Raw genomic sequence first — 26604 nt, 5'->3', positions numbered from 1 at the left:
TGGAACCCGGGTCTCCCATTCCTTCTCTCCAGAGATGCTGCCTGACCCGCTGGGTTACTCCAGCTTTTTGTTTGTCTTCAGCAGGACAGATGTTTCCAGCAGAGGGAGCTTCATAAAGAGGAGCAGTGACATTATCAGTGGCTGAATCCTCTCTCTCTCCCTCCCCCTCTCTCCCTCCCCCTCTCTCTCCTCCCTCCCTCCCTCCTTCTCTCTCTCCCCCCCTTGACGTTCCTCTGCCTCTCCCCAGCCCGTAGTGTTGTGTGTGACAGAGACAGACAGAGGCAGTGGTGGGGAAGGGGTTAATGCGAGGCTGGTAATTAGCTGAGCGCTGCAGTTTGCTCTGGGTTTGAGTGGCTGTACCTCAGTGCTGGGTCTCGGTTGGAACTGCCCCCCTCTCACCCCCTGTTGACTGCCCGGCAGCTAACTGCCCCCCTCTCACCCCCTGTCGACTGCCCGGCAGCCGAGAGCCTTGTACCCAGGGCTGGGTTTATTTGAACATCATTGACACAAAGAGACTGCAGTGTGGGTGTGTTTGTGCAGAGACAGCAGGAACCGGAGCTGCACTGTCTGACACAGGCAGCTTAGCAGTGAGGATTATACACCTGTCTGAAGAAGGGTCTCGGCCCGAAACGTCACCCATCCCTTCTCTCCAGAGACGCTGCCTGACCCGCTGAGTTACAACAGCATCTCGTGTGCATCTTGAGGATTGTACACAGGCGCCTGGACATCTCCAACAAGCTCGACTGCCCCGTAGTCGAGACGCGATCTCCACTCAATCTCCTCTCTGGAATCTCACCTTACCTCTGGCAGACTGGGCACTGTCTGCACGACACACACAGGTGGGTGGAGCAGCTGGTGTGCCCAGTGACCGTGTGTGTGTGTATCTGTGTCTATCACTGGTGGGTTTGTAGATGTGCCCAGTGACCGTGTGTGTCTGTCCTCTGTGTCTATCTCTGGTGGAGCTGTAGATATGCCCAGTGACCGTGTGTGTGTGTCTGTCCTCTGTGTCTATTCCTGTGGGGCACTTGGGCCAAGTGTTGTTTGTCATAAATATTCCATCACCCTCCAGCACGGGCTCTGAAATCAGCGATAGACAATAGACAATAGGTGCAGGAGTAGGCCATTCAGCCCTTCGAGCCAGCACCGCCATTCAATGCGATCATGGCTGATCACTCTCAATCAGTACCCCGTTCCTGCCTTCTCCCCATACCCCCTCACTCCGCTATCCTTAAGAGCTCTATCCAGCTCTCTCTTGAAAGCATCCAACGAACTGGCCTCCACTGCCTTCTGAGGCAGAGAATTCCACACCTTCACCACTCTCTGACTGAAAAAGTTCTTCCTCATCTCCGTTTTAAATGGCCTACTTCTTATTCTTAAACTGTGGCCCCTTGTTCTGGACTCCCCCAACATTGGGAACATGTTTCCTGCCTCTAATGTGTCCAATCCCCTAATTATCTTATATGTTTCAATAAGATCCCCCCTCATCCTTCTAAATTCCAGTGTATACAAGCCTAATTGCTCCAGCCTTTCAACATACGACAGTCCCGCCATTCCGGGAATTAACCTAGTGAACCTACGCTGCACGCCCTCCATAGCAAGAATATCCTTCCTCAAATTTGGAGACCAAAACTGCACACAGTACTCCAGGTGCGGTCTCACCAGGGCCCGGTACAACTGTAGAAGGACCTCTTTGCTCCTATACTCAACTCCTCTTGTTACAAAGGCCAACATTCCATTGGCTTTCTTCACTGCCTGCTGTACCTGCATGCTTCCTTTCAGTGACTGATGCACTAGGACACCCAGATCTCGTTGAACATCCCCTCTTCCTAACTTGATACCATTCAGATAATAATCTGCCTTTCTATTCTTACTTCCAAAGTGAATAACCTCACACTTATCTACATTAAACTGCATCTGCCATGTATCCGCCCACTCACACAACCTGTCCAAGTCACCCTGCAGCCTTATTGCATCTTCCACACAATTCACACTACCCCCCAGCTTAGTATCATCTGCAAATTTGCTAATGCAAAGACATAGCAAGTGGAACTGGTGCGTTTTTATTTAACATCGAATGAAAATTGCACAAATGGGACTCTGATGTAAACAGGGAACGTTGTTCAGAGATTGTGTCACAGCGTGCTGACCCTGCTGTGTTTGATGCTGTAATGGATAGTACAGGTTTGGAGGGATATGGGCCAAACGCAGGCAGGTGGGAGGAGTGTAGATGGGGCGTGTTGGTCAGTGTGGGCATGTTGGGCCGAAGGGCTTGTTTCCGCGCTGTGTCACTCTGTGATGCTGTAGGCCCGGGGGCCGCTGTAGGCCCAGACACTGTAGACTCGGGGGCCGCTGTAGGCCCGGACACTGTAGGCCCAGACACTGTAGGCCCTGACAGTGTAGGCCCGGACGCTGTAGGCCCGGACGCTATTGGCCTGGGGGCCGCTGTGGGCCCAGACACTGTGGGCCCGGACACTGTATGCCCGGGGGCCGCTGTAGGCCCGGACACTGTAGGCCCGGGGGCCGCTGTAGGCCCGGACACTGTAGGCCCGGGGGCCGCTGTAGGCCCGGGGGCCGCTGTAGGCCCGGACAGTGCAGGCCCGTACGCTGTAGGCCCGGGGGCCGCTGTAGGCCCGGACAGTACAGGCCCGGACGCTGTAGGCCCGGGGGCCGCTGTAGGCCCGGGGGCCGCTGTAGGCCCGGACACTGTAGGCCCGGGGGCCGCTGTAGGCCCGGACAGTGCAGGCCCGGACGCTGTAGGCCCGGGGGCCGCTGTAGGCCCGGACAGTGTAGGCTAATAGTGTGTGTTCGGGGAGCGGGGCCGAGTGTGTTCGCCTAACAGAGGCTGCGTAGCAACCCGCCTCCCGGCCCGGGCGGCTGCCATTGGTGGAGCGGGAGCACGTGGCCGCTGGCTGGGTGAGGTCACGTGGGGCGGTGATGTCACCTTGTCCCGTATTTGGGAGTGAGGAAGTTGGCAACACTAAACCCAGCACAACCACGCTGTCAGGTAATGTGGTGAAGACAAATCCATGTAGAGGGAGGAGTGGGACTTCCCCTCGGGCTCAGAACGTGGACGTGGACCAAGCACAGCCTGGGTGGGACCTGAGCTAGGCCCGGCTCTCACACCGGACAAGGTGCAGTGGTTTACTAGGGTGTTGCCAGGACTGGAGGGCCTGAGTTACAGGGAGAGGTTAGACAGGTTGCAACTCTATTCCTTGGAGCGCAGGAGGATGAGGGGTGATCTTCTAGAGGTGTATAAAATTCTGAGGGGAATGGGTACAGTGAATGCAGAGTCTCTTGCCTAGAATGAGGGAGTCAGGAACCAGTGGATATAGGTTTACAGTGAGAGGGGCAAGATCTAACAGGAACCTGTGGTGGGTGGATGGAACGAGCTGCCGCAGGAGGTATTTGAGGCAGGGACTATCCCAATGTTTAAAAGACAATTGGACAGGTACATGGATAGGACAGGTTTGGAGGGATGTGGGGCAATCGCGGGCAGGTGGGACTAGTGTAGCTGGGGCATGTTGGTCGGTGTGGGCAGGTGGGACTAGTGTAGATGGGCATGTTGGTCGGTGTGGGCAGGTGGGACTAGTGTAGATGGGGCATGTTGGTCGGTGTGGGCAGGTGGGACTAGTGTAGATGGGGCATGTTGGTCGGTGTGGGCAGGTGGGACTAGTGTAGATGGGGCATGTTGGTCGGTGTGGGCAGGTGGGACTAGTGTAGATGGGGCATGTTGGCCGGTGTGGGCAGGTGGGACTAGTGTAGCTGGGGCATGTTGGCCGGTGTCGGCAGGTGGGACTAGTGTAGATGGGGCATGTTGGTCGGTGTGGGCAGGTGGGACTAGTGTAGATGGGGCATGTTGGTCGGTGTGGGCAGGTGGGACTAGTGTAGATGGGGCATGTTGGTTGGTGTGGGCAGGTGGGACTAGTGTAGATGGGGCATGTTGGTCGGTGTGGGCAGGTGGGACTAGTGTAGATGGGGCATGTTGGTCGGTGTGGGCAGGTGGGACTAGTGTAGATGGGGCATGTTGGTCGGTGTGGGCAGGTGGGGCTAGTGTAGATGGGGCATGTTTTCTGTGTAATGGGAAAAATGCATCAACAAAATATTCTCCAAAACTCACCTGGACAACATGGACAAGATTGCTGATGGCAGTTGACCTGTCACTTATGACCTTACAGAATGGGGTTAGGAGGGAGAGATAGATCAGCCATGATTGAATGGCGGAGCAGACTAGATGGGCTGAATGGCCTAATTCTGCTCCTGGATGTCTGCAGTTCACAGTGTTCAGGGTAAGAGATGTGCGGCACGGTGGCGCAACAGTAGAGTTCAGATTTATTATTTTTTAGATTTAGAGATACAACGCAGAAACAGGCCCTTGGGCCCACCGGGACCGCGCCGCCAAGCGATCCCCGCACACTAACACTATCCTACACACACTGGGAACAATTTACATTTGTACCAACCCAATTAACCTACAAACCTGCACGTCTTTGGAGTGTGGGAGGAAACCGAAGATCTCGGAGAAAACCCACGCAGGTCACGGGGAGAACGTACAAACTCCGTACAGACAGCACCCGTAGTCAGGATGGGACCCGGGTCTCCGGCGCTGCATTCGCTGTAAGGCAGCAACTTAAGAGCGGCACGGTGGCGCAGCGGGGATCGCTGGGCGGCGCGGACCCGGTGGGGAAGGGCCTGTTTCTGCGCTGTATCTCGACACTAAACTAACCGCTGGGCTGGTGCAGGGAGGACAGCTCCCTGCCTCACAACAACACTCAGTGCAACAACTCAGCCCAAGCACAGCCCAAGCACAGCCTGACGCTGCTGGGAGTACTGACTATGGTGGGGGAACAACTTTGGACACAGCCCCACACACACACACCACACACACACACCCACACACACACACACCCCACACACACCCCACGCACACACACACACTCCCAACCACACACACACACACCACACACACACACCCACACACACACACACCACACACACACACCCACACACACACACACCCCACACACACCCCACGCACACACACCCCACGCACACACACACACTCCCAACCACACACACACACACGCACACCCGCACACACACACGCACACCCGCACACACCCACACTCCCGCCCACACTCCCACCCTCACCCACACTCCCGCCCACACCCCCACCCACACTCCCACACACACCCCCACCCACCCTCCCATTGACCCACACCACCCTGGCCACCCTCCCATTGACCCACACCACCCTGGCCACACTCTCACTGACCCACACCACCCTGGCCACACTCTCACTGACCCACACCACCCTGGCCACACTCTCACTGACCCACACCACCCTGGCCACACTCTCACTGACCCACACCACCCTGGCCACACTCTCACTGACCCACACCACCCTGGCCACACTCTCACTGACCCACACCACCCTGGCCACACTCTCACTGACCCACACCACCCTGGCCACACTCTCACTGACCCACACCACCCTGGCCACACTCTCACTGACCCACACCACCCTGGCCACACTCTCATCTCGCTGCTACCATGGGGGAGAAGGTACAGGAGCCTGAAAACCGTGACCTCCAGGTTCAGGAACAGCTTCTTCCCAGCAACCATCAGGCTGTTGAACACCGCACAACACTGACCTCAGCAACTGTGATCGTCCGTGGACTGTGTTTGTGTTTGTACGACTGACATCATTATCACTATACTGGTTACCTAGTATTATGGCTATTAATTAATTATATTTGAGATGATTATATATTACCCGTGTGTTATCACGTTAATGGGCCCATTAAACTGCAGCAAGTAAGAATTTCATTGTTCTGTGGAAACTGCCTGAGCTGCCGACAGCATTTTCTGGAGACACAAGGAACTGCAGCCACTGGTTTACCAAAAACAACACCCAGAGTGCTGGAGTAACTCAGCGGGTTGGTTTCATCTCTGGAGAACATGGGTGAGTTTGAGGAAGGGTCCCAACCCGAATCATCCATGTTCCCCACAGATGCTGCCTGACCTGCTGAGTTACTCCAGCACTCTGTGAAACGTCACCTATCCATGTTCTCCACAGATGCTGCCTGACCCGCTGAGTTACTCCAGCACTCTGTGTCCCTTTATGTAATCCAGTACCTGTAGTTGCTTGTGCCTTTCATTGTTCTGTGGTCAGTACATATGGTAGTTCAGCTCTCTTGCCTAGCGTGATACAGCATGGAAACAGGCCCTTCAGCCCAAATTACCAAGAACCGGCCAACATGTCCCAGCTACACTAGTCCCAACTGCCCGCGCTTGGTCCAAATCCCTCCAAACCTGTCCTATCCATGTCCCTGTCTAACTGTTTCTTAAATAGGATAGTCTCAGCCTCAACTACCTCCTCTGGCAGCTTGTTCCATACACCCACCACCCTCTGTGTGAAAAAGTCACCCCTCAGATTCCTATTAAATCTTTTCCCCTTCACCTTAAACCCATGTCCTCTGGTCCTCGATTCCCCTACTCTGGGCAAGAGACTCTGTGCATCTACCCGATCTATTCCTCTCATGATTTTATACACCTCTATAAGATCACCCCTCATCCTCCTGCTGAATTCTGAAGAAGGGTCTCGACCCAAAACGTCACCCATTCCTTCTCTCCACAGATGCTGCCTGACCCGCTGAGTTACCCCAGCATTTTGTGATACCTTTGATTTGTACCAGCATCTGCAGTTATTTTCCTACTCACCTCATCCTCCTGCGCTCCATGGAATAGAGTCCCAGCCTACTCAACCTCTCCCTGTAGCTCAGGCCTAGTCCTGGCAACCTCTCCCTGTAGCTCACACCCTCTAGTCCTGGCAACCTCTCCCTGTAGCCCACACCCTCTAGTCCTGGCAACATCCTCGTGAATCTTCTCTGAACCCTCTCCAGCTCAGCGTCTGTGCTGTGACCTGGTGCTTTGCCTCGTGGCCGGCTGGTACATCTGTGTTGAAGCTAATGCATGTTGCTGTTTGGTGTCCAGGGTGGTTGTGCTTTGGTGCGATGGTGGCGTGGCAGTAGAATGGACCACATGGCCTTGCTGGACCTGCTGGAATGCCCGGTGTGCTTCGAGCGTCTGGATGGCACTGCCAAGGTATTGCCGTGCCAACATACCTTCTGCAGGACCTGCCTGCAGCAGATCTCCCACTCCCACAAGGAGGTCCACTGCCCAGAGTGCCGGAGCCCGGTCACCTGCAGCATCGACGACCTGCCCGCCAACCTGCTGCTGGTCCGTTTACTGGATGGCATCAGGTACGGGCAGACCAACGCCAGGCCCACCCCCCCTCCCGCCGACCAACACCAGGGGAGTGGCCCCTCCGAGCCGGTGAACTCACTACACAGCGGTCTGGTGAAGACCCCACCTCCTGCCCACGGCCCCCTGGAGCAGGTAACTGCGCGCCAGCCTAACGGGAACACACACAACGCAGTTCACCACATTACAGCATCTGGGCATCACCTCCATAAATATTCCTGCAGTCTTTCTAATTAATGGGGCTTAGACTTACCTTAGACTTTAGATCAGGGCGGCACGGTGGCGCAGCAGTAGAGTTGCTGCCTCACAGCGTCAGAGACCCGGGTAAGATCCTGACTGTGGGCAATAGACAATAGATAATAGACAATAGACAATAGGTGCAGGAGGAGGCCATGCGGCCCTTCGAGCCAGCACCGCCATTCAATGTGATCATGGCTGATCATTCTCAATCAGTACCCCGTTCCTGCCTTATCCGCTATCCTTAAGAGCTCTATCTAGCTCTCTCTCGTGAATGCATTCAGAGAATTGGCCTCCACTATCCAAAAGCAGCAAAAATCTTTATAGATTCAGAGACAATTGAGTAAACACAGCCATTGGGTGGTTGCATGAGGAAAGCCTAACGTGCCCCGGGCTTCCCTCTACTGACTGAAAGCTCATAAATATGTTTGTGAAATACTCTTCACTAATGTCTTCTCTGAACTGGCCTCAACTACCTTCTGTGGCAGAGAATTCCACAGATTCACCACTCTCTGTGTGAAAAAAAACTTTCTCATCTCGGTCCTAAAAGACTTCCCCCTTATCCTTAAACTGTGACCCCTTGTTCTGGACTTCCCCAACATCGGGAACAATCTTCCTGCATCTAGCCTGTCCAACCCCTTAAGAATTTTGTAAGTTTCTATAAGGGTGGTGGGTGTATGGAACGAGCTGCCAGAGGATTTGTTGAGGCTGTTTCGGAATGTTTCAGAAACAGTTAGACAGGTACATGGATAGGACAGGTTTAGAGGGGTATGGGCTAAACGCAGGCAGGTGGGACTGGTGTAGCTGGGACATGTTGGTTGCTGTGGACAAGTTGGGCCAAAAGGCCTGTTTTCACACTGTGAGACTCTGTGACTCTATGAGATGCAAGGAACTGAGATGCTGGCTTACAAAAACACCTCAATGTACTGGAGTAACTCAGCAGGTCAGGCAGCATCTGTGGAGAACATGGATAGGTGACGTTTCACAGAGTGCTGGAGTAACTCAGCGGGTCAGGCAGCATCTGTGGAGAACATGGATAGGTGACGTTTCACAGAGTGCTGGAGTAACTCAGCGGGTCAGGCAGCATCTGTGGCGAACATGGATAGGTGACGTTTCACAGAGTGCTGGAGTAACTCAGCGGGTCAGGCAGCATCTGTGGAGAACGTGGATAGGTGACGTTTCACAGAGTGCTGGAGTAACTCAGCGGGTCAGGCAGCATCTGTGGAGAACATGGATAGGTGACGTTTCACAGAGTGCTGGAGTAACTCAGCGGGTCAGGCAGCATCTGTGGAGAACATGGATAGGTGACGTTTCGGATTAGGACTCAAGAATCATGATCAAAGATAGAGAGTAGGATGGCTGGGAATAATTTTGAACAAGGTTCCTGGTAGACAGGGTGAAAGCTAATGGAGGAACGTAGGGTGGCGCAGTGGGTAGAGGCACTGCCTCACAGCACCACAGACCCGGGTTTGATCCTGAGCTCAGGTGCTCTCTGTGTGGAGTTTGCATGTTCTCCGTGTGACGGCGTGGGTTCCTCTAGTTGCTCCGGTTCCCTCCCGCATCCCAAAGCTGTGCAGGTTTGTAAAGTAATTGTCTTTGTAAATGGTCCCTGATGTGTAGGATAGATCTAGCGGGCAGCGTGATCGCTGGTTGGCACGGACATGTTGGGCCGAATGGCCTACTTCCACGGTGTATCTGTGAACTAAACATTCATGGAGAATGAAGGAACTGCAAATGCTGGAATCTTGAACAAATCACAAAGTGCTGGAGGAACTCATCAGGTCAGGCAGCATCTGCGGAGGGGATGCACAGACGAGGTTTTGAATCGGGACCTGTCTTCATCGCGGTGGTGGGGGGTTTAGAGGAAGAGGTTCCCGGATTATCGAAACATATAAGATTATTAAGGGGTTGGACACGTTAGAGGCAGGAAACATGTTCCCAATGTTGGGGGAGTCCAGAACAAGGGGCCACAGTTTAAGAATAAGGGGTAGGCCATTTAGAATGGAGATGAGGAAAAACTTTTTCAGTCAGAGAGTTGTGAATCTGTGGAATTCTCTGCCTCAGAAGGCAGTGGAGGCCAATTCTCTGAATGCTTTCAAGAGAGAGCTAGATAGAGCTCTTAAGGATAGCGGAGTCAGGGGGTATGGGGAGAAGGCAGGAACGGGGTACTGATTGAGAATGATCAGCCATGATCACATTGAATGGTGGTGCTGGCTCCAAGGGCCGAATGGCCTCCTCCTGCACCTATTGTCTATTCAGAGGGTTGAGGAATCGTCAGTGTAGTGCAGAGCAGCAGGGGATGAGAAGCTGCAAGTCACAGAGGGATTTAACATGAAAGAGAATATTAGCTTCATGTTAATGTGCTTCAGCAAGCAGAGCAGAAACGTCAGATGTGGAAGGATCAGAGAATGAAATATTTCACAGCTCAAACATAGATCTATGCACATGCCCCGACCCCTCACACACACACCCCACCCCCCCCCACACACACACATCCCACACACACATACACACACCCCCCCCACACACACTGCCAGGTATTATACTCAACCCAAGACAAACACAGAGTGCTGGAGTAACTCAGCGGGTCAGGCAGCATCTGTGGAGGGAAGGAATGGGTGAATTTTCGGATCGGGAAGACTCAGTCTGAAGAAGGGTCTCGACCTAAAATATCACCCATTCCTTCTCTCCACAGAAGCTGCCTGACCCGCTGAGTTACTCCAGCACTCTGTGAAACGTCACCTATCCATGTTCTCCACAGATGCTGCCTGACCCGCTGAGTTACTCCAGCACTCTGTGAAACGTCACCTATCCATGTTCTCCACAGATGCTGCCTGACCCGCTGAGTTACTCCAGCACTCTGTGAAACGTCACCAATCCATGTTCTCCACAGATGCTGCCTGACCCGCTGAGTTACTCAGAGTTCCAGCAGTTTTTTGATTTGTGTTTCCAGTGCAATGCTGTTGGTGATCCGCACAGCCACTGACCCCCCCTCTCCCTCCCCCCCCTCCCCCCCCCCCCCCTCCACCTGATGTTGGAGGAAGCGGGCAAGCGGGGAGATGGATTGTGGCGTAGGTCTGGAGGCAGTGAGTGCAAATCGCTACGTGCGAGGGTGCCCTTTCCCTCTGAGGTGCGTGGGTGCTGGCAGGAGGCGCGGAGCATTAAGAGGCAGAGGGGAAACGGCGCTGGCACCAGTTTAGTTTCATTGAGGCGAGAGGGCAAAGTCATTTGTAAAATGGAAACTCTTCCACACACGGCTGTAATTACAGGGACGTGTAGCTGCAGATTGGAGACAGGATTGGGAATCAGTCCTGGTGACGTTCAGTGTTGGTCTTGATGCGGTTCCCTGGCATGGAGATGCCCACTCACATCTGGGCAAGGAGATGCCCACTCACATCTGGGGCATGGAGATGCCCACTCACATCTGGGCAAGGAGATGCCCACACACATCTGGAGCAAGGAGATGCCCACACACATCTGGAGCAAGGAGATGACAGCTTACATCTGGAGCAAGGAGATGCCCACTCACATCTGGGGCATGGAGCTGCCCACTCATATCTGGGGCAAGGAGATGCCAGCTCAATAGGGTTGTCCACTGTCCCGCAGGAACAAGAAGTCAGTGGAGGCAAAGTCAGTGGATATTGTTAAAGCAGAATGCTGGAGTAAGTTACCGGTTCTGGCAGCATCTGTGGAGAACATGGATAGGTGACGTTTCACAGAGTGCTGGAGTAACTCAACGGGTCAGGCAGCATCTGTGGAGAACATGGATAGGTGACGTTTCACAGAGTGCTGGAGTAACTCAGCGGGTCAGGCAGCATCTGTGGAGAACATGGATAGGTGACGTTTCACAGAGTGCTGGAGTTTAAGAACTAAGTTGTGTGTGAGATGGGGTTTACCTGGAGAGCAGCATTTCATCAGAGGGTTCTGTGGCAGTTAAACCCTTCGGACCAGCATTGTAGCTTTGTGGTCAGAGCAGGTCTTTGACAGTACAGAAGACTGAAGCAAGCAGCCACATAGTCAGCCCACGTAACCTCTGCATTACTGCTAGCTGGGGAACGTGCTTGGGCTTTGTGTTTTTATGACTGTAAGGATAAAGATTTCATTGTCAGCTGTATTGTTGGGACTGAGCACAATTAGTCTGTGATTGTGGCCCTGAACAGAACCGGCCATTGTCCGCCGAAATAAAGAGTGTTTAATGCACGATGGATGTAAATGATGAAGGGAATAATCCCGAGCCCAGTCTAACGACCACTCTGAGAATAGATGGGTTTAACATCAGTGCCTTCAGCTGACCGGCTTATCAGCTCTCCCACACCACAGAGACGTGTGGGTTTGTAGATACATCTCCAGGGCTCTCATACTCCAGGGCTCTCATACTCTGAAACAGCGGTGATCAGAGAACAAGAAGGAACTGCAGATGCTGTTTAAACTGAAGATATACGCACGATGCTGGAGTAACGCAGCGGGACAGGCAGCATCTCTAGAGAGAAGGAATGGGTGACGTTTTGGGTCGAGACTAGGGTTGCCAACTATCTCACTCCCAAATACGGGACAAGGTGACGTCACCGCCCCGCGCCCCACGTGACCTCACCCAGCCAGCGGCCATGTGCTCCCGCTCCACCAATGGCGGCCGCCCGGGCCGGGAGGCGGGTTGCTACGCAACCTCCGTTCGGCGGCGCCCGGGCCTACAATGTCCGGGCCTACAGTGTCTGGACCTTCACTGTCTGGACCTTCACTGTCCGGGCCTACAGTGTCCGGGCCTACACTGTCCGGGCCTACACTGTCCGGGCCTACAGTGTACGGGCCTACAGTGTCCGGGCCTACAGTGTCCGGGCCTACAGTGTCCGGGCCTACACTGTCCGAGCCTACACTGTCCGGGCCTACACTGTCCGGGCCTACACTGTCCGGACCTACACTGTCCGGGCCTACAGTGTCCGGGCCTACAGTGTCCGGGCCTACAGTGTCCGGGCTTAGTGCCCAGTCCTACTGTTTCCGGGCCTACACTGTCCGGGCCCACACTGTCCTGGCTAATACGGGACAGTTGGCAGCCCTAGTCGAGACCCTTCTTCAGACATCACCCATTCCTTCTCTCCTGAAATGCTGCTTGTCCCGCTGAGCTAGTCCATCACGTGTCTAATCAGAGAACTGGAGGAGCAATGAGCTGGAGGAACTCTGACAGCTTTTCATTGTACCTCGATGCACGTGACAGCAAACTAACTAACTAGTGGGCGGCACAGTGGCACAAAGTAGGAGCTACTGCCTCACAGCGCCAGAGACCTGGGTTCCATCCCGACTACGGGCACTGTCTGTACGGAGTTTGTGACCTGTGTGGGTTTTCTCTGGGATCTCCGGAATAGGCTTGGTATAATTGTAAATTGTCCCTCGTGTGTGTTGGATAGTGCAGGTGTGCGGGCATCGCTGGTTGCATGGACTCGGTGGGCCGAAGGGCCTGTTTCCATGCTGTGTCTCTAAACTAAACTAGCTAAATATGCAATAATCAATAATACAATAAATTAATAACCATAATACTAGGTAACCATAACAGAGCAAACACTGAGGTCTGTGGTACATCCAAGATCACAGTCCACACAAGATCACAGTCCACACAAGATCTCAGTCCACACAAGATTGCAGTCCACACAAGATTGCAGTCCACACAAGATCTCAGTCCACACAAGATCACAGTCCACACAAGATCACAGTCCACACAAGATCACAGTCCACACAAGATCACAGTCCACACAAGATCTCAAACCACACAAGATCACAGTCCACACAAGATCACAGTCCACACAAGATCACAGTCCACACAAGATCACAGTCCACACAAGATCTCAGTCCACACAAGATCACAGTCCACACAAGATCACAGTCCACACAAGATCACAGTCCACACAAGATCACAGTCCACACAAGATCTCAGTCCACACATCACAGTCCACACAAGATCGCAGCCCACACAAGATCTCAGTCCACACAAGATCTCAGTCCACACATCACAGTCCACACAAGATCACAGTCCACACAAGATCACAGTCCACACAAGATCACAGTCCACACAAGATCTCAGTCCACACAAGATCACAGTTCCCTCAAGATCTCAGTCCACACAAGATCACAGTCCACACAAGATCACAGTCCACACAAGATCACAGTTCCCTCAAGATCACAGTCCACACAAGATCTCAGTCCACACAAGATCACAGTCCACACAAGATCACAGTTGCTCAGGTTAATGTTAGGCTGATGAGGGGTTCTGAACTAAAACATCACCCATTCCTTTTCTCCAGAGATGCTGCCTGACCCGCTGAGTTACTCCAGCATTCTGTGAAACGTCACCTATCCACGTTCTCCACAGATGCTGCCTGACCCGCTGAGTTACTCCGGCACTCTGTGAAACGTCACCTATCCATGTTCTCCACAGATGCTGCCTGACCCGCTGAGTTACTCCAGCACTCTGTGAAACGTCACCTATCCATGTTCTCCACAGATGCTGCCTGACCCGCTGAGTTACTCCAGCACTCTGTGTCTATCCACCTATCACTTGCCAGGCTTTGTCTTCTCTGCAGTCATTCCAGTTGAGTGACATCTTTCCTAGATCAGGGAGAGCAAAGCTGAGCACTGTAGTCCAGAGAGACCCCACCAGCATGGGTTACAATGCATTATAATGATAGGAGAATATAGGTCATAGTGATAGGAGCAGAATAAAGCCATTCGGCCCATCAAGTCTACTCCACCATTCAGTCATGGCAGATCTATCTCTCCTTCCTAACCCCATTCTCCTGCCTTCTCCCCATAACCCCTGACACCCGCACTAATCGAGAATCTATCTATCTTTGCCTTAATAATATCCATTGACTTGGCCTCCACATCCTTCTGTGGCAAAGAATCCCACAAGAATTATACATCGTGCACAACAGGTTATACGCAGGCTGGTGTCTCTCCAGTAGTGTCTAGTGGGCGTGCATAGAGTCACAAAGTCATGGAGTGATACAGTGTGGAAACAGGCCCTTCGGCCCAACTTGCCCACACCGCCCAACAGGTCCCAGCTACGCTAGTCCCACCTGCCCACGTTTGGCCCATATCCCTCCAAACCTGTCCTATCCATGTACCTGTCTAACTGTTTGTTAAACGTTGGGATAGTCTCAGCCTCAACTACGTCCTCTGGCAGCTCGTTCCATACACCCACCACCCTCTGTGTGAAAACGTTACCCCCTCAGATTCCTATGAAATCTTTTCCCCTTCACCTTAAACCTACGCCCTCTGGTCCTCGATTCCCCTACTCTGGGCAGAGACTCTGTGCATCTACACGATCTATTCCTCTCATGATTCTACACATCTCTGTCAGATCAGTATGTGATGTGGCGATGCCCAGTGAGCGTGCGTTACTGTTGGCTGCAGGTGCCCTGTGCGAGAGCGCTGTACACATACGGCAGGCAGAAACCGGGAGACCTCAGCTTCAGGAGGGGCGACTACATCCTGCTCCACCGGCAGGTGGATGACAACTGGTTGTACGGGGAGATCAGTGGAGCGTGCGGGATCTTCCCCCTCAGCTTTGTCCAGATCATCCACCACCTCCCCCAGCCCCCTCCACTCTGCAAAGCCCTCCATCACTTCACTCTCAACCACACGGAGAAGCAAGTCATCAACAACGTGCTTCCCTTCCGCAAGGTAAGACATTGAGCTGAACCCCGCAAACTAAACACCGGCACGCTAAACCCCACACGCTAAACCCTGCAAGCTAAACCCCACACACTAAACTCCGGCACGCTAAACCCCGCACGCTAAACCCCCCACACGCTAAACTCCCCGCACGCTAAACTCCACACGCTAAATTCCACATGCTAAATTCCACACGCTAAACCCTACATGCTAAATTCCACACGCTAAATTCCACACGCTAAACCACACACGCTAAATCCCGCACAAAATTCCACACGCTAAATTCCACACACTAAATTCCACACGCTAAATTCCACACGCTAAATTCCACACGCTAAATTCCGCACGCTAAACCCCACATGCTAAATTCCACACGCTAAACCCTGCACACGCTAAACTCCGCACATGCTAAACCCCACACGCTAGACCCCACACGCTAAACTCCGCACATGCTAAACCCCGCACACGCTAAACCCCGCACACTAAACCCCAAAGGCTAAATTCCACACGCTAAACCCTGCACGCTAAACCCCACACGCTAAACCCCACACACTAAACTCCCCGCACACTAAACACCGGCACGCTAAACCCCGCACGCTAAACCCCCCACACGCTAAACTCCCCGCACGCTAAACCCCACAGGCTAAATTCCACACGCTAAACCCTGCATACGCTAAACTCTGCACATGCTAAACCCCACACGCTAAACTCCCCGCACGTTAAACTCCCCGCACGCTAAACCCCACAGGCTAATTTCCACACGCTAAATTCCACACGCTAAATTCCACACGCTAAATTCCACACACTAAATTCCACACGCTAAACCCCACATGCTAAATTCCACATGCTAAACCCCGCACGCTAAATCCCAGATGCTAAATTCCACATGCTAAACCCTGCACGCTAAATTCCACATGCGAAATTCCACACGCTAAATTCCACACGCTAAATTCCACACGCTAAATTCCACACGCTAAATTCCACACGCTAAACCCCACACGCTAAATTCCACACACTAAATTCCACACGCTAAACTCTGCACAAGCTAAACTCCGCACATGCTAAACCCCGCACGCTAAACCCCACACGCTAAACTTCGCACACTAAATTCCACACGCTAAACCCCGCACGCTAAACCCCGCACGCTAAACCCCCCACACGCTAAACTCCCCGCACGCTAAACTCCACACGCTAAATTCCACATGCTAAATTCCACACGCTAAACCCTACATGCTAAATTCCACACGCTAAATTCCACACGCTAAACCACACACGCTAAATCCCGCACAAAATTCCACACGCTAAATTCCACACACTAAATTCCACACGCTAAATTCCACACGCTAAATTCCACACGCTAAATTCCGCACGCTAAACCCCACATGCTAAATTCCACACGCTAAACCCTGCACACGCTAAACTCCGCACATGCTAAACCCCACACGCTAGACCCCACACGCTAAACTCCGCACATGCTAAACCCCGCACACGCTAAACCCCGCACACTAAACCCCAAAGGCTAAATTCCACACGCTAAACCCTGCACGCTAAACCCCACACGCTAAACCCCACACACTAAACTCCCCGCACACTAAACACCGGCACGCTAAACCCCGCACGCTAAACCCCCCACACGCTAAACTCCCCGCACGCTAAACCCCACAGGCTAAATTCCACACGCTAAACCCTGCATACGCTAAACTCTGCACATGCTAAACCCCACACGCTAAACTCCCCGCACATTAAACTCCCCGCACGCTAAACCCCACAGGCTAATTTCCACACGCTAAATTCCACACGCTAAATTCCACACGCTAAATTCCACACACTAAATTCCACACGCTAAACCCCACACGCTAAATTCCACATGCTAAACCCCGCACGCTAAATCCCAGATGCTAAATTCCACATGCTAAACCCTGCACGCTAAATTCCACATGCGAAATTCCACACGCTAAATTCCACACGCTAAATTCCACACGCTAAATTCCACACGCTAAACCCCACACGCTAAATTCCACACACTAAATTCCACACGCTAAACTCTGCACAAGCTAAACTCCGCACATGCTAAACCCCGCACGCTAAACCCCACACGCTAAACTTCGCACACTAAATTCCACACGCTAAACCCCGCACGCTAAATCCCAGACGCTAAATTCCACACGCTAAATTCCACATGCTAAACCCCGCACGCTAAACCCCACACGCTAAACTCCGCACACTAAATTCCACACGTTAAACCCCGCACGCTAAATCCCAGACGCTAAATTCCACACGCTAAATTCCACACGCTAAATTCCACACGCTAAGCCCCACACGCTAAATTCCACACGCTAAATTCCACACGCTAAATTCCACACACTAAATTCCACACGCTAAACCCTGCACACGCTAAACTCCGCACATGCTAAACCCCGCACGCTAAACCCCACACACTAAACTCCGCACATGCTAAACCCCGCACACGCTAAACCCCGCACACTAAACCCCACAGGCTAAATTCCGCACGCTAAACCCCACACGCTAAATTCCGCACGCTAAACCCCGCACGCTAAATTCCACACGCTAAACCCCACACGCTAAATTCCACATACTAAATTCCACACGCTAAACCCCACACGCTAAACCCCACACGCTAAATTCCACACGCTAAACTCGCCGCACGCTAAACCCCACACGCTAAACTCGCCGCACGCTAAACTCCCCGCACGTTAAACTCCCCGTACGCTAAACCCCACACGCTAAATTCCACATGCTAAATTCCACACGCTAAACCCCGCACGCTAAATCCCAGATGCTAAATTCCACATGCTAAACCCTGCACGCTAAATTCCACACGCGAAATTCCACACGCTAAATTCCAAATGCTAAATTCCACACGCTAAATTCCACACGCTAAATTCCACATGCTAAATTCCACACACTAAATTCCACACGCTATACCCTGCACAAGCTAAACTCCGCACATGCTAAACCCCGCACGCTAAACCCCACGCTAAACTCCGCACACTAAATTCCACATGCTAAATTCCACACGCTAAACCACACACGCTAAATTCCACACGCTAAACCTTGCAAACGCTAAACTCCGCACATGCTAAACCCCGCACGCTAAACCCCACACGCTAAACCCCCATAATAAATTCAACACACTAAATTCCACACGCTAAACCCTGCACACGCTAAACTCCGCATATGCTAAACCCCGCACGCTAAACCCCACACTAAACTCCGCACATGCTAAACCCCGCACACGCTAAATTCCACACGCTAAATTCCACACGCTAAATTCTACACACTAAATTCCACACGCTAAATTCCACACGCTAAACCCCACACGCTAAACCCCACACACTAAATTCCACACGCTAAATTCCACACGCTAAACTCCCCACACGCTAAACCCCGCATGCTAAACACCGCACGCTAAACTCCCCGCACGTTAAACTCCCCGCACGCTAAACCCCACACGCTAAATTCCACACGCTAAATTCCACACGCTAAATTCCACACGCTAAATTCCACACGCTAAACCCCACACGCTAAACCCCACACGCTAAATTCCACACACTAAACGCCGCACGCTAAATCCCAGATGCTAAATTCCACACGCTAAATTCCACACGCTATACCCCACACGCTAAATTCCACACACTAAATTCCACACGCTAAACCCTGCACACGCTAAACTCCACACATGCTAAACCCCGCACGCTAAACCCCACACGCTAAACTCCGCACATGCTAAACCCCGCACACTAAACCCCACAGGCTAAATTCCACACGCTAAACCCCGCACGCTAAATCCCAGACGCTAAATTCCACATGCTAAATTCCACATGCTAAATTCCACATGCTAAACCCCACGCTAAATTCCACAGGCTAAACCCTGCAAACGCTAAACTCCGCACATGCTAAACCCCGCACGCTAAACCGCACACAGCTAAACTCCACACATGCTAAACCCCGCACACGCTAAATTCCACACGCTAAACTCCCCGCACGCTGAACCACGCACGCTAAACCCCACACGCTAAATTCCACACGCTAAATTCCACACGCTAAATTCCTCACGCTAGATTCCACACGCTAAACCCCACACGCTAAACCTACACGCTAAACCAACACGCTAAATTCCACACGCTAAACCCCAGACGCTAAACCCCGCACACTAAACCCCAGACGCTCAACAATATCCAACATCATCCCGCTCTTCATCATAACATGCAGTATTTTAAAGAGGCCAATGCCAGAGAGCTGTAGATGGCGTGAAACACGGTGTGAAGTTTGTCATGGTGAATGAAGAGGTAATGAATGAATGGGTAAATCGCTGGTTGGCATGGACTGGCATGGACTTTCATGGGTAGATCGCTGGTCGGCGCGGACTGGCACGTTAGAAACATAGAAAATAGGTGCAGGAGTAGGCCATTCGGCCCTTCGAGCCTGCACCGCCATTCAATATGATCATGGCTGACCATTCAATATGACCAGGGTAGATCGCTGGTCGGCACAGACTCAGTGGGCCAATGGTGCTGTATCTCTAAACTAAACTACATTGCACTTGTGTATTTTCCAAAATTACCGGGCCATTCTTAGTCACGTGTGTGACCTCGCATGGTCACACGCGTGACCACTGACCCTCAACAAACATTGTCAGCGTAACATATAAAAATTTCACTTGATAAACGTCGACATATATAAGTCATATATACGGTACAAAACAATATACCTGTAATGCCACGGCACCTATCCATGTTCTCCTGAGATGCTGCCTGACCCGCTGAGTTACTCCAGCACTCTGTGAAACGTCACCTATTCATGTTCTCCACAGATGCTGCCTAACCCACTGAGTTACTCCAGCACTCTGTGTCTATCTCTGGGGTAACCCAGCATCTGCAGTTGCTTGTTCTTACATTATGGTTTCCAACGGGATATATCAAGGAACTGTTGAGCCCGTTGGATGAAGCATAACTGCTGTGGAGACCCCACACTTGACATCCACAGTCACATTGTCGGTAACATTTAACTCTGACCGAGACGTAGTGATGGTTGAGTCACGAGGGGTATTCATGCTTCTTACAGAGGTCCTGGTAGGTGACAGACCTACACTTTGACAGCCTGCAACACCTCAACATTCCACGAGTTTAACATCCATTTAAACATCTTTTTCAGAACAATATCTTAAAAGTGATCCGCAGAGTTGATGAAAATTGGGCCGAGGGTAAACTAGGAGACCGAGTGGGAATATTCCCAGTTTCATTTGTTGAGGTAAGTGTGGCTGTGGGAATGTTTATAACACGTCGTTATTATTCCACCAATGTGAAGTTCATGTAGTCGGACCAACTCCAGGAACATTGGTCTCAACACAGGAAGATGGTGCTCCTTGATCAGTGCGGGTGTCAGGGGTTACGGGGAGAAGGCAGGGGAATGGGGTTGAGAGGGAGAGATAGAACAGCCGTGATTGAATGGCGGAGTAGACTTGATGGGCCGAATGGCATAATTCTGCTCCCAGAATGTATGAAATCATATTGAGGTTCTTTGCAACATGATAACATTTAGAAGGCACGACTTTCACAGTGTACGTTGTACAGGGCCCTAGTGAGACCGCACCTGGAGTACTGTGTGCAGTTTTGGTCTACAAATTTGAGGAAGGATATTCTTGCTATTGAGGGCGTGCAGCATAGGTTTATTAGGTTAATTCCCAGAATGGCGGGACTGTCGTATGTTGAAAGACTGGAGCAACTAGGCTTGTATACACTGGAATTTAGAAGGATGAGAGGAGATCTTATCGAAACGTATAAGATTATTAAGGGGTTGGACACGTTAGAGGCAGGAAACATGTTCCCAATGTTGGGGGAGTCCAGAACAAGGGGCCACAGTTTAAGAATAAGGGGTAGGCCATTTAGAACGGAGATGAGGAAAATATTTTCAGTCAGAGAGTTGTGAATCTGTGGAATTCTCTGCCTCAGAAGGCAGTGGAGGCCAATTCTCTGAATGCATTCAAGAGAGAGCTGGATAGAGCTCTTAAGGATAGCGGAGTCACGGGGTATGGGGAGAAGGCAGGAATGGGGGTACTGATTGAGAATGATCAGCCATGATCACATTGAATGGTGGTGCTGGCTCGAAGGGCCGAATGGCATCCTCCTGCACCTATTGTCTATTGTCATGACCGATCTCAGCTGGTCTCACATGCAGATTCATCTTTAGAAACATAGAAAACAGGTGCAGGAGTAGGCCATTCGGCCCTTCGAGCCTGCACTGCCATTCAGTATGATTATGGCTGATCATCCACAATCAGTACCCCGTTCCTGTTTTCTCCCCATATCCCTTGATTCCGTTCTAATCTAACTCTCTCTTGAAAATATCCAGTGAATTGGCCTCCACTGCCTTCTGTGGCAGAGAATTCCACAGATTCACAAATTTTTCCTTATCTCAGTCCTAAATGACCTACCCCGTATTCTAAAACTGTGGCCCCTTGTTCTGGACTCCCCCAACATCTGCACAAATTGAAATTTCCTAATCCGGAACACATTTTACCGAGCCGGGCACAGACCAGACATCACTGGCAGATGTTGGAGAAAATGATGAGAGAACAGGGGGGAGGATCAACAGGGAGGAGGTGAACAGGGGGGGATCAACAGAATAGAAATGCTGATTAATTTTGTGGATTTGTTATTGTTGACTCTGTCTCTATGACTCTCTGTGTGACTGACAGCACTTTGTCCACACAAACAGCACTGGACAAATAGAACCCGAATGCCACTCTCATTATACTGACTGGCCCTGTGGTTGTGTGGATGTGTGTGTGTGCACGTGAGTGCATGTGTGTGGGTGTGCATGTGTGTGCACGCGGGTGAGCAGTTGTGCACGCGTGTGTGCATGTGTGTGAGCACGTGCGTGTGTGTGAGCGTGTGTGAGCATGCGCGTGTGTGCAGTTGTGCATGTGTGTGAGCATGTGCGTGTGTGTGAGCGTGTGTGTATGCATGTGTGTGAGCGTGTGTGCATGCGTGTGCGTGCGTGGTTATGCATGTGTGCACGCGTGTGCATGCACATGTGTGCCTGTGTGTGAGCGTGTGCTTGAGTGTGTGCGTGTGTGCGAGTCCTGCCTCACTGTATTACTGACTGTCCTGTGTACTATGTGTGTGTCCTCACTCACGGAGTTGCCTTCTGCTATCCTCTGCAGATGAACTCAACAGCAAAGCAGTTACTATCAGTGAAGGGAGTGGACGTGAAAGGTGTTCAAAGCCACAGCAGCAGCAGCCCCACGGTGGGGAATCCGCGCCCGGCGCTGGCACACGGAGAGACGGGGAATCCCAGCCGGGCGCTGGCACACGGAGAGGTGGGGAATCCACGCCCGGCGCTGGCTCACATGGAGACGGGGAATCCACGCCGGGCGCTGACACACGGAGAGACAGGGAATCCCAGCCCAGCGCTGGCACACGGAGAGGTGGGGAATCCCCGCCCGGCGCTGGCACACGGAGAGGTGGGGAATCCCCGCCCGGCGCTGGCACACGTGGAGACGGGGAATCCCAGCCCAGCACTGACACATGCGGAGACGGGGAAGACGGGATCCAAAGCGAGTCGTCGCCACGCCGGCGCGGTAAACACGCTCAGCAGGACGTGCCAGCCGTCTCTCTCCCTCCGGTCTCTGCACATCAGTCCGCCCGTGCTCATCAGCACCAGTAACCCAGCCGTGCTGGCACAGATGACAGAGAACAGGGCACTGCCCACTCAGGTACCAGCACTCCCATCATGGTGCCCCATGGGGGCACGGCCAAGATGGCAACGACACTCACAAACATGGGCTGGGCGTGGAGAGGATGTTTCCACCAGTGGGAGAGTCTAGGACCAGAGGGCACAGCATCAGAATTAAAGGATGACGAGGAATTTCTTTAGCCAGAGGGCGGTGAATCTGTGGGATTCTTTGCCACAGACGGCTGTGGAGGCCACAAGTCAGTGGAGATATTTAAGGCAGACTTTGTTAGATTCTTGATCAGTGCGGGTGTCAGGGGTTATGGGGAGAAGGCAGGAGAATGGGGTTGGGAGGGAGAGATAGATCAGCCGTGATTGAATGGCGGAGTGGACTTGATGGGTCGAATGGCCTAATTCTGCTCCTATCACTTATGAACATGAACTCACTTCTCAGAAGCTTCACCAACGTCATGTCTATCCGAAACTCGTGAATACCCAGCTCGTCATGAGTTCAATCTGAGCCCTGTATCTGCCGTCCCGAGTGAGACACTAGCCAGCGGGGGCCGTGTGGAAGCACCGGTCATGGAGCCGGGGGTCAAGGGATACCTGGCTAGGGGGGATGAGTTAGTAGCGATGGGACGGAGAGTGGAGTCAAAGGTGAGGGCAGAGCAAAGGGTGAAGGCAAGTGGAGTCATAGACCTCACATATCCCAACTCATCCATGTTTGACCAACATGCCTCGTCTACGTTAGTCCCACCTGACCAACCTTGGCCCATATCCCACCACACATCCCCTCTCCAGTTACCTGTCCAAGTGCATGTTATCTCTTGTTATCGTCCCTGCCTCCACCAGCTCCTGCTGGCAGCTTGTTTCAGACACCATCATCTGTGTGGAAAAGCCAATGCAGAGTCTCTTACCTAGAGTTGGGGAATCGAGGACAGGGGCAGAGGTTTTAGGTGAAGGGGGAAAGATCTTTCACTGGTCTTTCACTGACTCATTGATTGAGTCAGAGTGATACAGCACGGAAACAGTTCGTTCGGCCCAACTTGCCGACACCGGCCAACATGTCCCTGCTACACTATAGACAATAGACAATAGGTGCATGAGGAGGCCATTTGGCCCTTCGAGCCAGCACCGCCATTTAATGTGATCATGGCTGATCATTCTCAATCAGTACCCCGTTCCTGCCTTCTCCCCATACCCCCTGACTCCGCTATCCTTAACAGTATAACAGTATAACAGAGCTTTATTTGTCATTCGGTACCGAGGTACCGAACGAAACTACATAGCAGTCATACAAAAAAAGAACACAAGACACATAACCCCAACATAAACGTCCATCACAGTGACTCCAAACACCCCCTCACTGTGATGGAGGCAACAAAACTTCCACTCTCTTCCCCACGCCCACGGACGGCAGCTCGTCCCCGACCGACCCGCACAGTCCCCGCAAGGGGGTGGAAGTCCCCGCGGCCGAATCGCACCGGGTGCTGAAACGTCTCGCGGCCGAGCCGGGCGATGAAAGGCCCCGCGACCAAGCCTTGCGCAGCTAAGTCCCGTGGCCGAGCCGCACCGGGCGATGTTAAGTCCCGCGGCCGAGCCGCACCGGGCGATGTTAAGTCCCGCGGCCGAGCCGCACCAGCGATGAAAAGTCCCACGGCCGAGCCGCACCGGGCGATGTTAGGCCCCGCAGCCGAGCTGCACCGGGCACTGTTAAGTCCAGCGGCCGAGCCGCACCAACGATGTAAAGTCCCGCGGCCAAGCCGCACCAGGCGATGAAAAGTCCCGCGGCCGAGCCGCACCGGGCACTGTTAAGTCCAGCGGCCGAGCCGCACCGGGCGATGTAAAGTCCAGCGGCCGAGCCGCACCGGGCGATGTTAGGCCCCGCGGCCGAGCCGCACCGGGCACTGTTAAGTCCAGCGGCCGAGCCGCACCGGGCGATGTAAAGTCCAGCGGCCGAGCCGCACCGGGCGATGTTAGGCCCCGCAGCCGAGCCGCACCCCGCGCCGTGGGGGAGAAAAGTTTCCCCCACCCCCCCCCCACCCACACCACCACCCCCCACACATACACAACCAAAAAAAAATACAAAAACCATCCCAACACCGACACACAACAAAAAAAAGGAAAAAAGACGAACAGACTGCTAGCGAGCCGCAGCCGTTAGGTGCCGCCACTTCCACTGCTCTATCTAGCTCTCTCTTGAATGCATTCACAGAATTGGCCTCCACTGCCTTCTGAGGCAGAGAATTCCACAGATTCACAACTCTCTGACTGAAAAAGTTTTTCTTCATCTCAGTTCTAAATGGCCTACTCCTTATTCTTAAACTGTGGCCCCTTGTTCTGGACTAGTCCCACCCACCTGCGATTGACCCTACTCCCTCTAAACCTGTCCTGTCCATGTACCTGTCCAAAGTTTCTTAAACATTGTAATGGTTCTGTGCATTTTCTATGCTTTCCAGATTATGCTTTCCAGATTTATATTGTTGATAGCAGTTTCAGTTGAGTTTATTGTCACGTGTACCGAGGTACAGTGAAAAGCTTTTGTTGCGTGCTAACCATTCAGCGGAAAGACAATACATGATTACAATCGAGCCATTCACAGCGTACAGATACATGAGAAGGGCAAGGTAAAGTCAACAAAGTCCGATCAATGATAGACCGAGGGTCACCAATGAGGTAGATAGTGCTTCAGCAGTGCTCTCTGGTTGTGGTGGGATGGTTCAGTTGCCTGATCAGTGATAGATGTTGTGTGGAAGGTGAGCTGTGTGTTGCCAACATATCAGGCAGCAATCTCCTCTCACAGCCCAAAAAGCAGGTCAGGCAGCATCTCAGAAGAAGGGTCTCGACCCAAAACGTCGCCCATTCCTTCTCTCCAGAGATGCTGCCCGACCTGCTGAGTTACTCCAGCATTTTGTGAATAAATACCTTTGATTTGTCCCAGCATCTGCAGTTATTTTCTTAAACTCAATGCTCGCATTTATTTACAAGTCAGTGGATATTTTTAAGGCAGATATAGATAGATTTTTGATCAGTACGGGTGTCAGGGGTTATGGGGAGAAGGCAGGAGAATGGGGTTAGGAGGGAGAGATAGATCAGCCATGATTGAATGGCAGAGTGGACTCGATGGGCCGAATGGCCTAATTCTGCTCCTATTCCTTATGCCCTGGTAGCCGAGACCCGAACGATCTCATTCATAATCCGCAGCAGATGAAAGCGCATTGTTGGGAGGTCAGGCAGCATCTGTGGAGGGAATGGACAGGTGACATATCGGGTCGGGACCCTTCTACAGACTGATGCAGTAGGGGGGGAGGAAGCTGGAACAGAGAGGTATCTGGAAACTAAATTAAATCTGCCTCTGCAGGCTTTGTGCCCCACCCCCTCATGTACAGGTGTGAACACTTGCTGATATTTCCTTCCTCTTTTCAGATGCTGCACGGCCTGTTTGATGTTGGTGTGTCAGCTCCAGGCACCAGCGCCACCAGCTCACAGTGTCACCCAGAGACGGTTCACCCTAGGCCACAGGTACCCATGTACGTACCAGTCACGAGCAACGATGAGCGCTTGTGGGCACTGGGCCTGTACTCGCTGGAGTTTAGAAGGATGAGGGGGGACCTCATTGAAACGTACAGAATAGTGAGCGGCCTGGATAGAGTGGATGTGGAGAGGAAGTTTCCACTGGTGGGAGAGTCTAGGACCAGAGGGCACAGCCTCAGAATTAAAGAACGTTCCATTAGGAAGGAGATGAGA

The 26604-nt window shown here is 52.4% G+C and overlaps 1 protein-coding gene across 2 annotated transcripts in view; it reads left to right on the top strand.

Moving 5' to 3' along the window:
• The first annotated feature begins 256 nt into the window (after positions 1–256).
• LOC144599995 (uncharacterized) overlaps positions 257–26604 on the top strand; it is a 43215-nt gene continuing 16867 nt past the window's right edge. Inside the window, exons 1-6 of one of the 2 annotated variants that reach the window (XM_078411292.1) lie at positions 257–839; positions 6994–7398; positions 14902–15171; positions 20338–20433; positions 22349–22900; positions 26284–26387. In XM_078411292.1, the coding sequence (XP_078267418.1) occupies positions 7033–7398; positions 14902–15171; positions 20338–20433; positions 22349–22900; positions 26284–26387 (1388 nt within the window). In that variant the 5' untranslated portion in view covers positions 257–839; positions 6994–7032. The remainder of the gene's footprint in view (positions 840–6993; positions 7399–14901; positions 15172–20337; positions 20434–22348; positions 22901–26283; positions 26388–26604) is intronic. The other variant, XM_078411293.1, reaches the window with a different exon arrangement.

Source organism: Rhinoraja longicauda, chromosome 14 (assembly GCF_053455715.1).
Source record: "Rhinoraja longicauda isolate Sanriku21f chromosome 14, sRhiLon1.1, whole genome shotgun sequence".
NCBI lineage: Eukaryota > Metazoa > Chordata > Chondrichthyes > Rajiformes > Arhynchobatidae > Rhinoraja > Rhinoraja longicauda.
The sequence above is the reverse complement of the archived record's forward strand: the minus strand, read 5'-3'. Positions and strand labels throughout refer to the sequence as shown.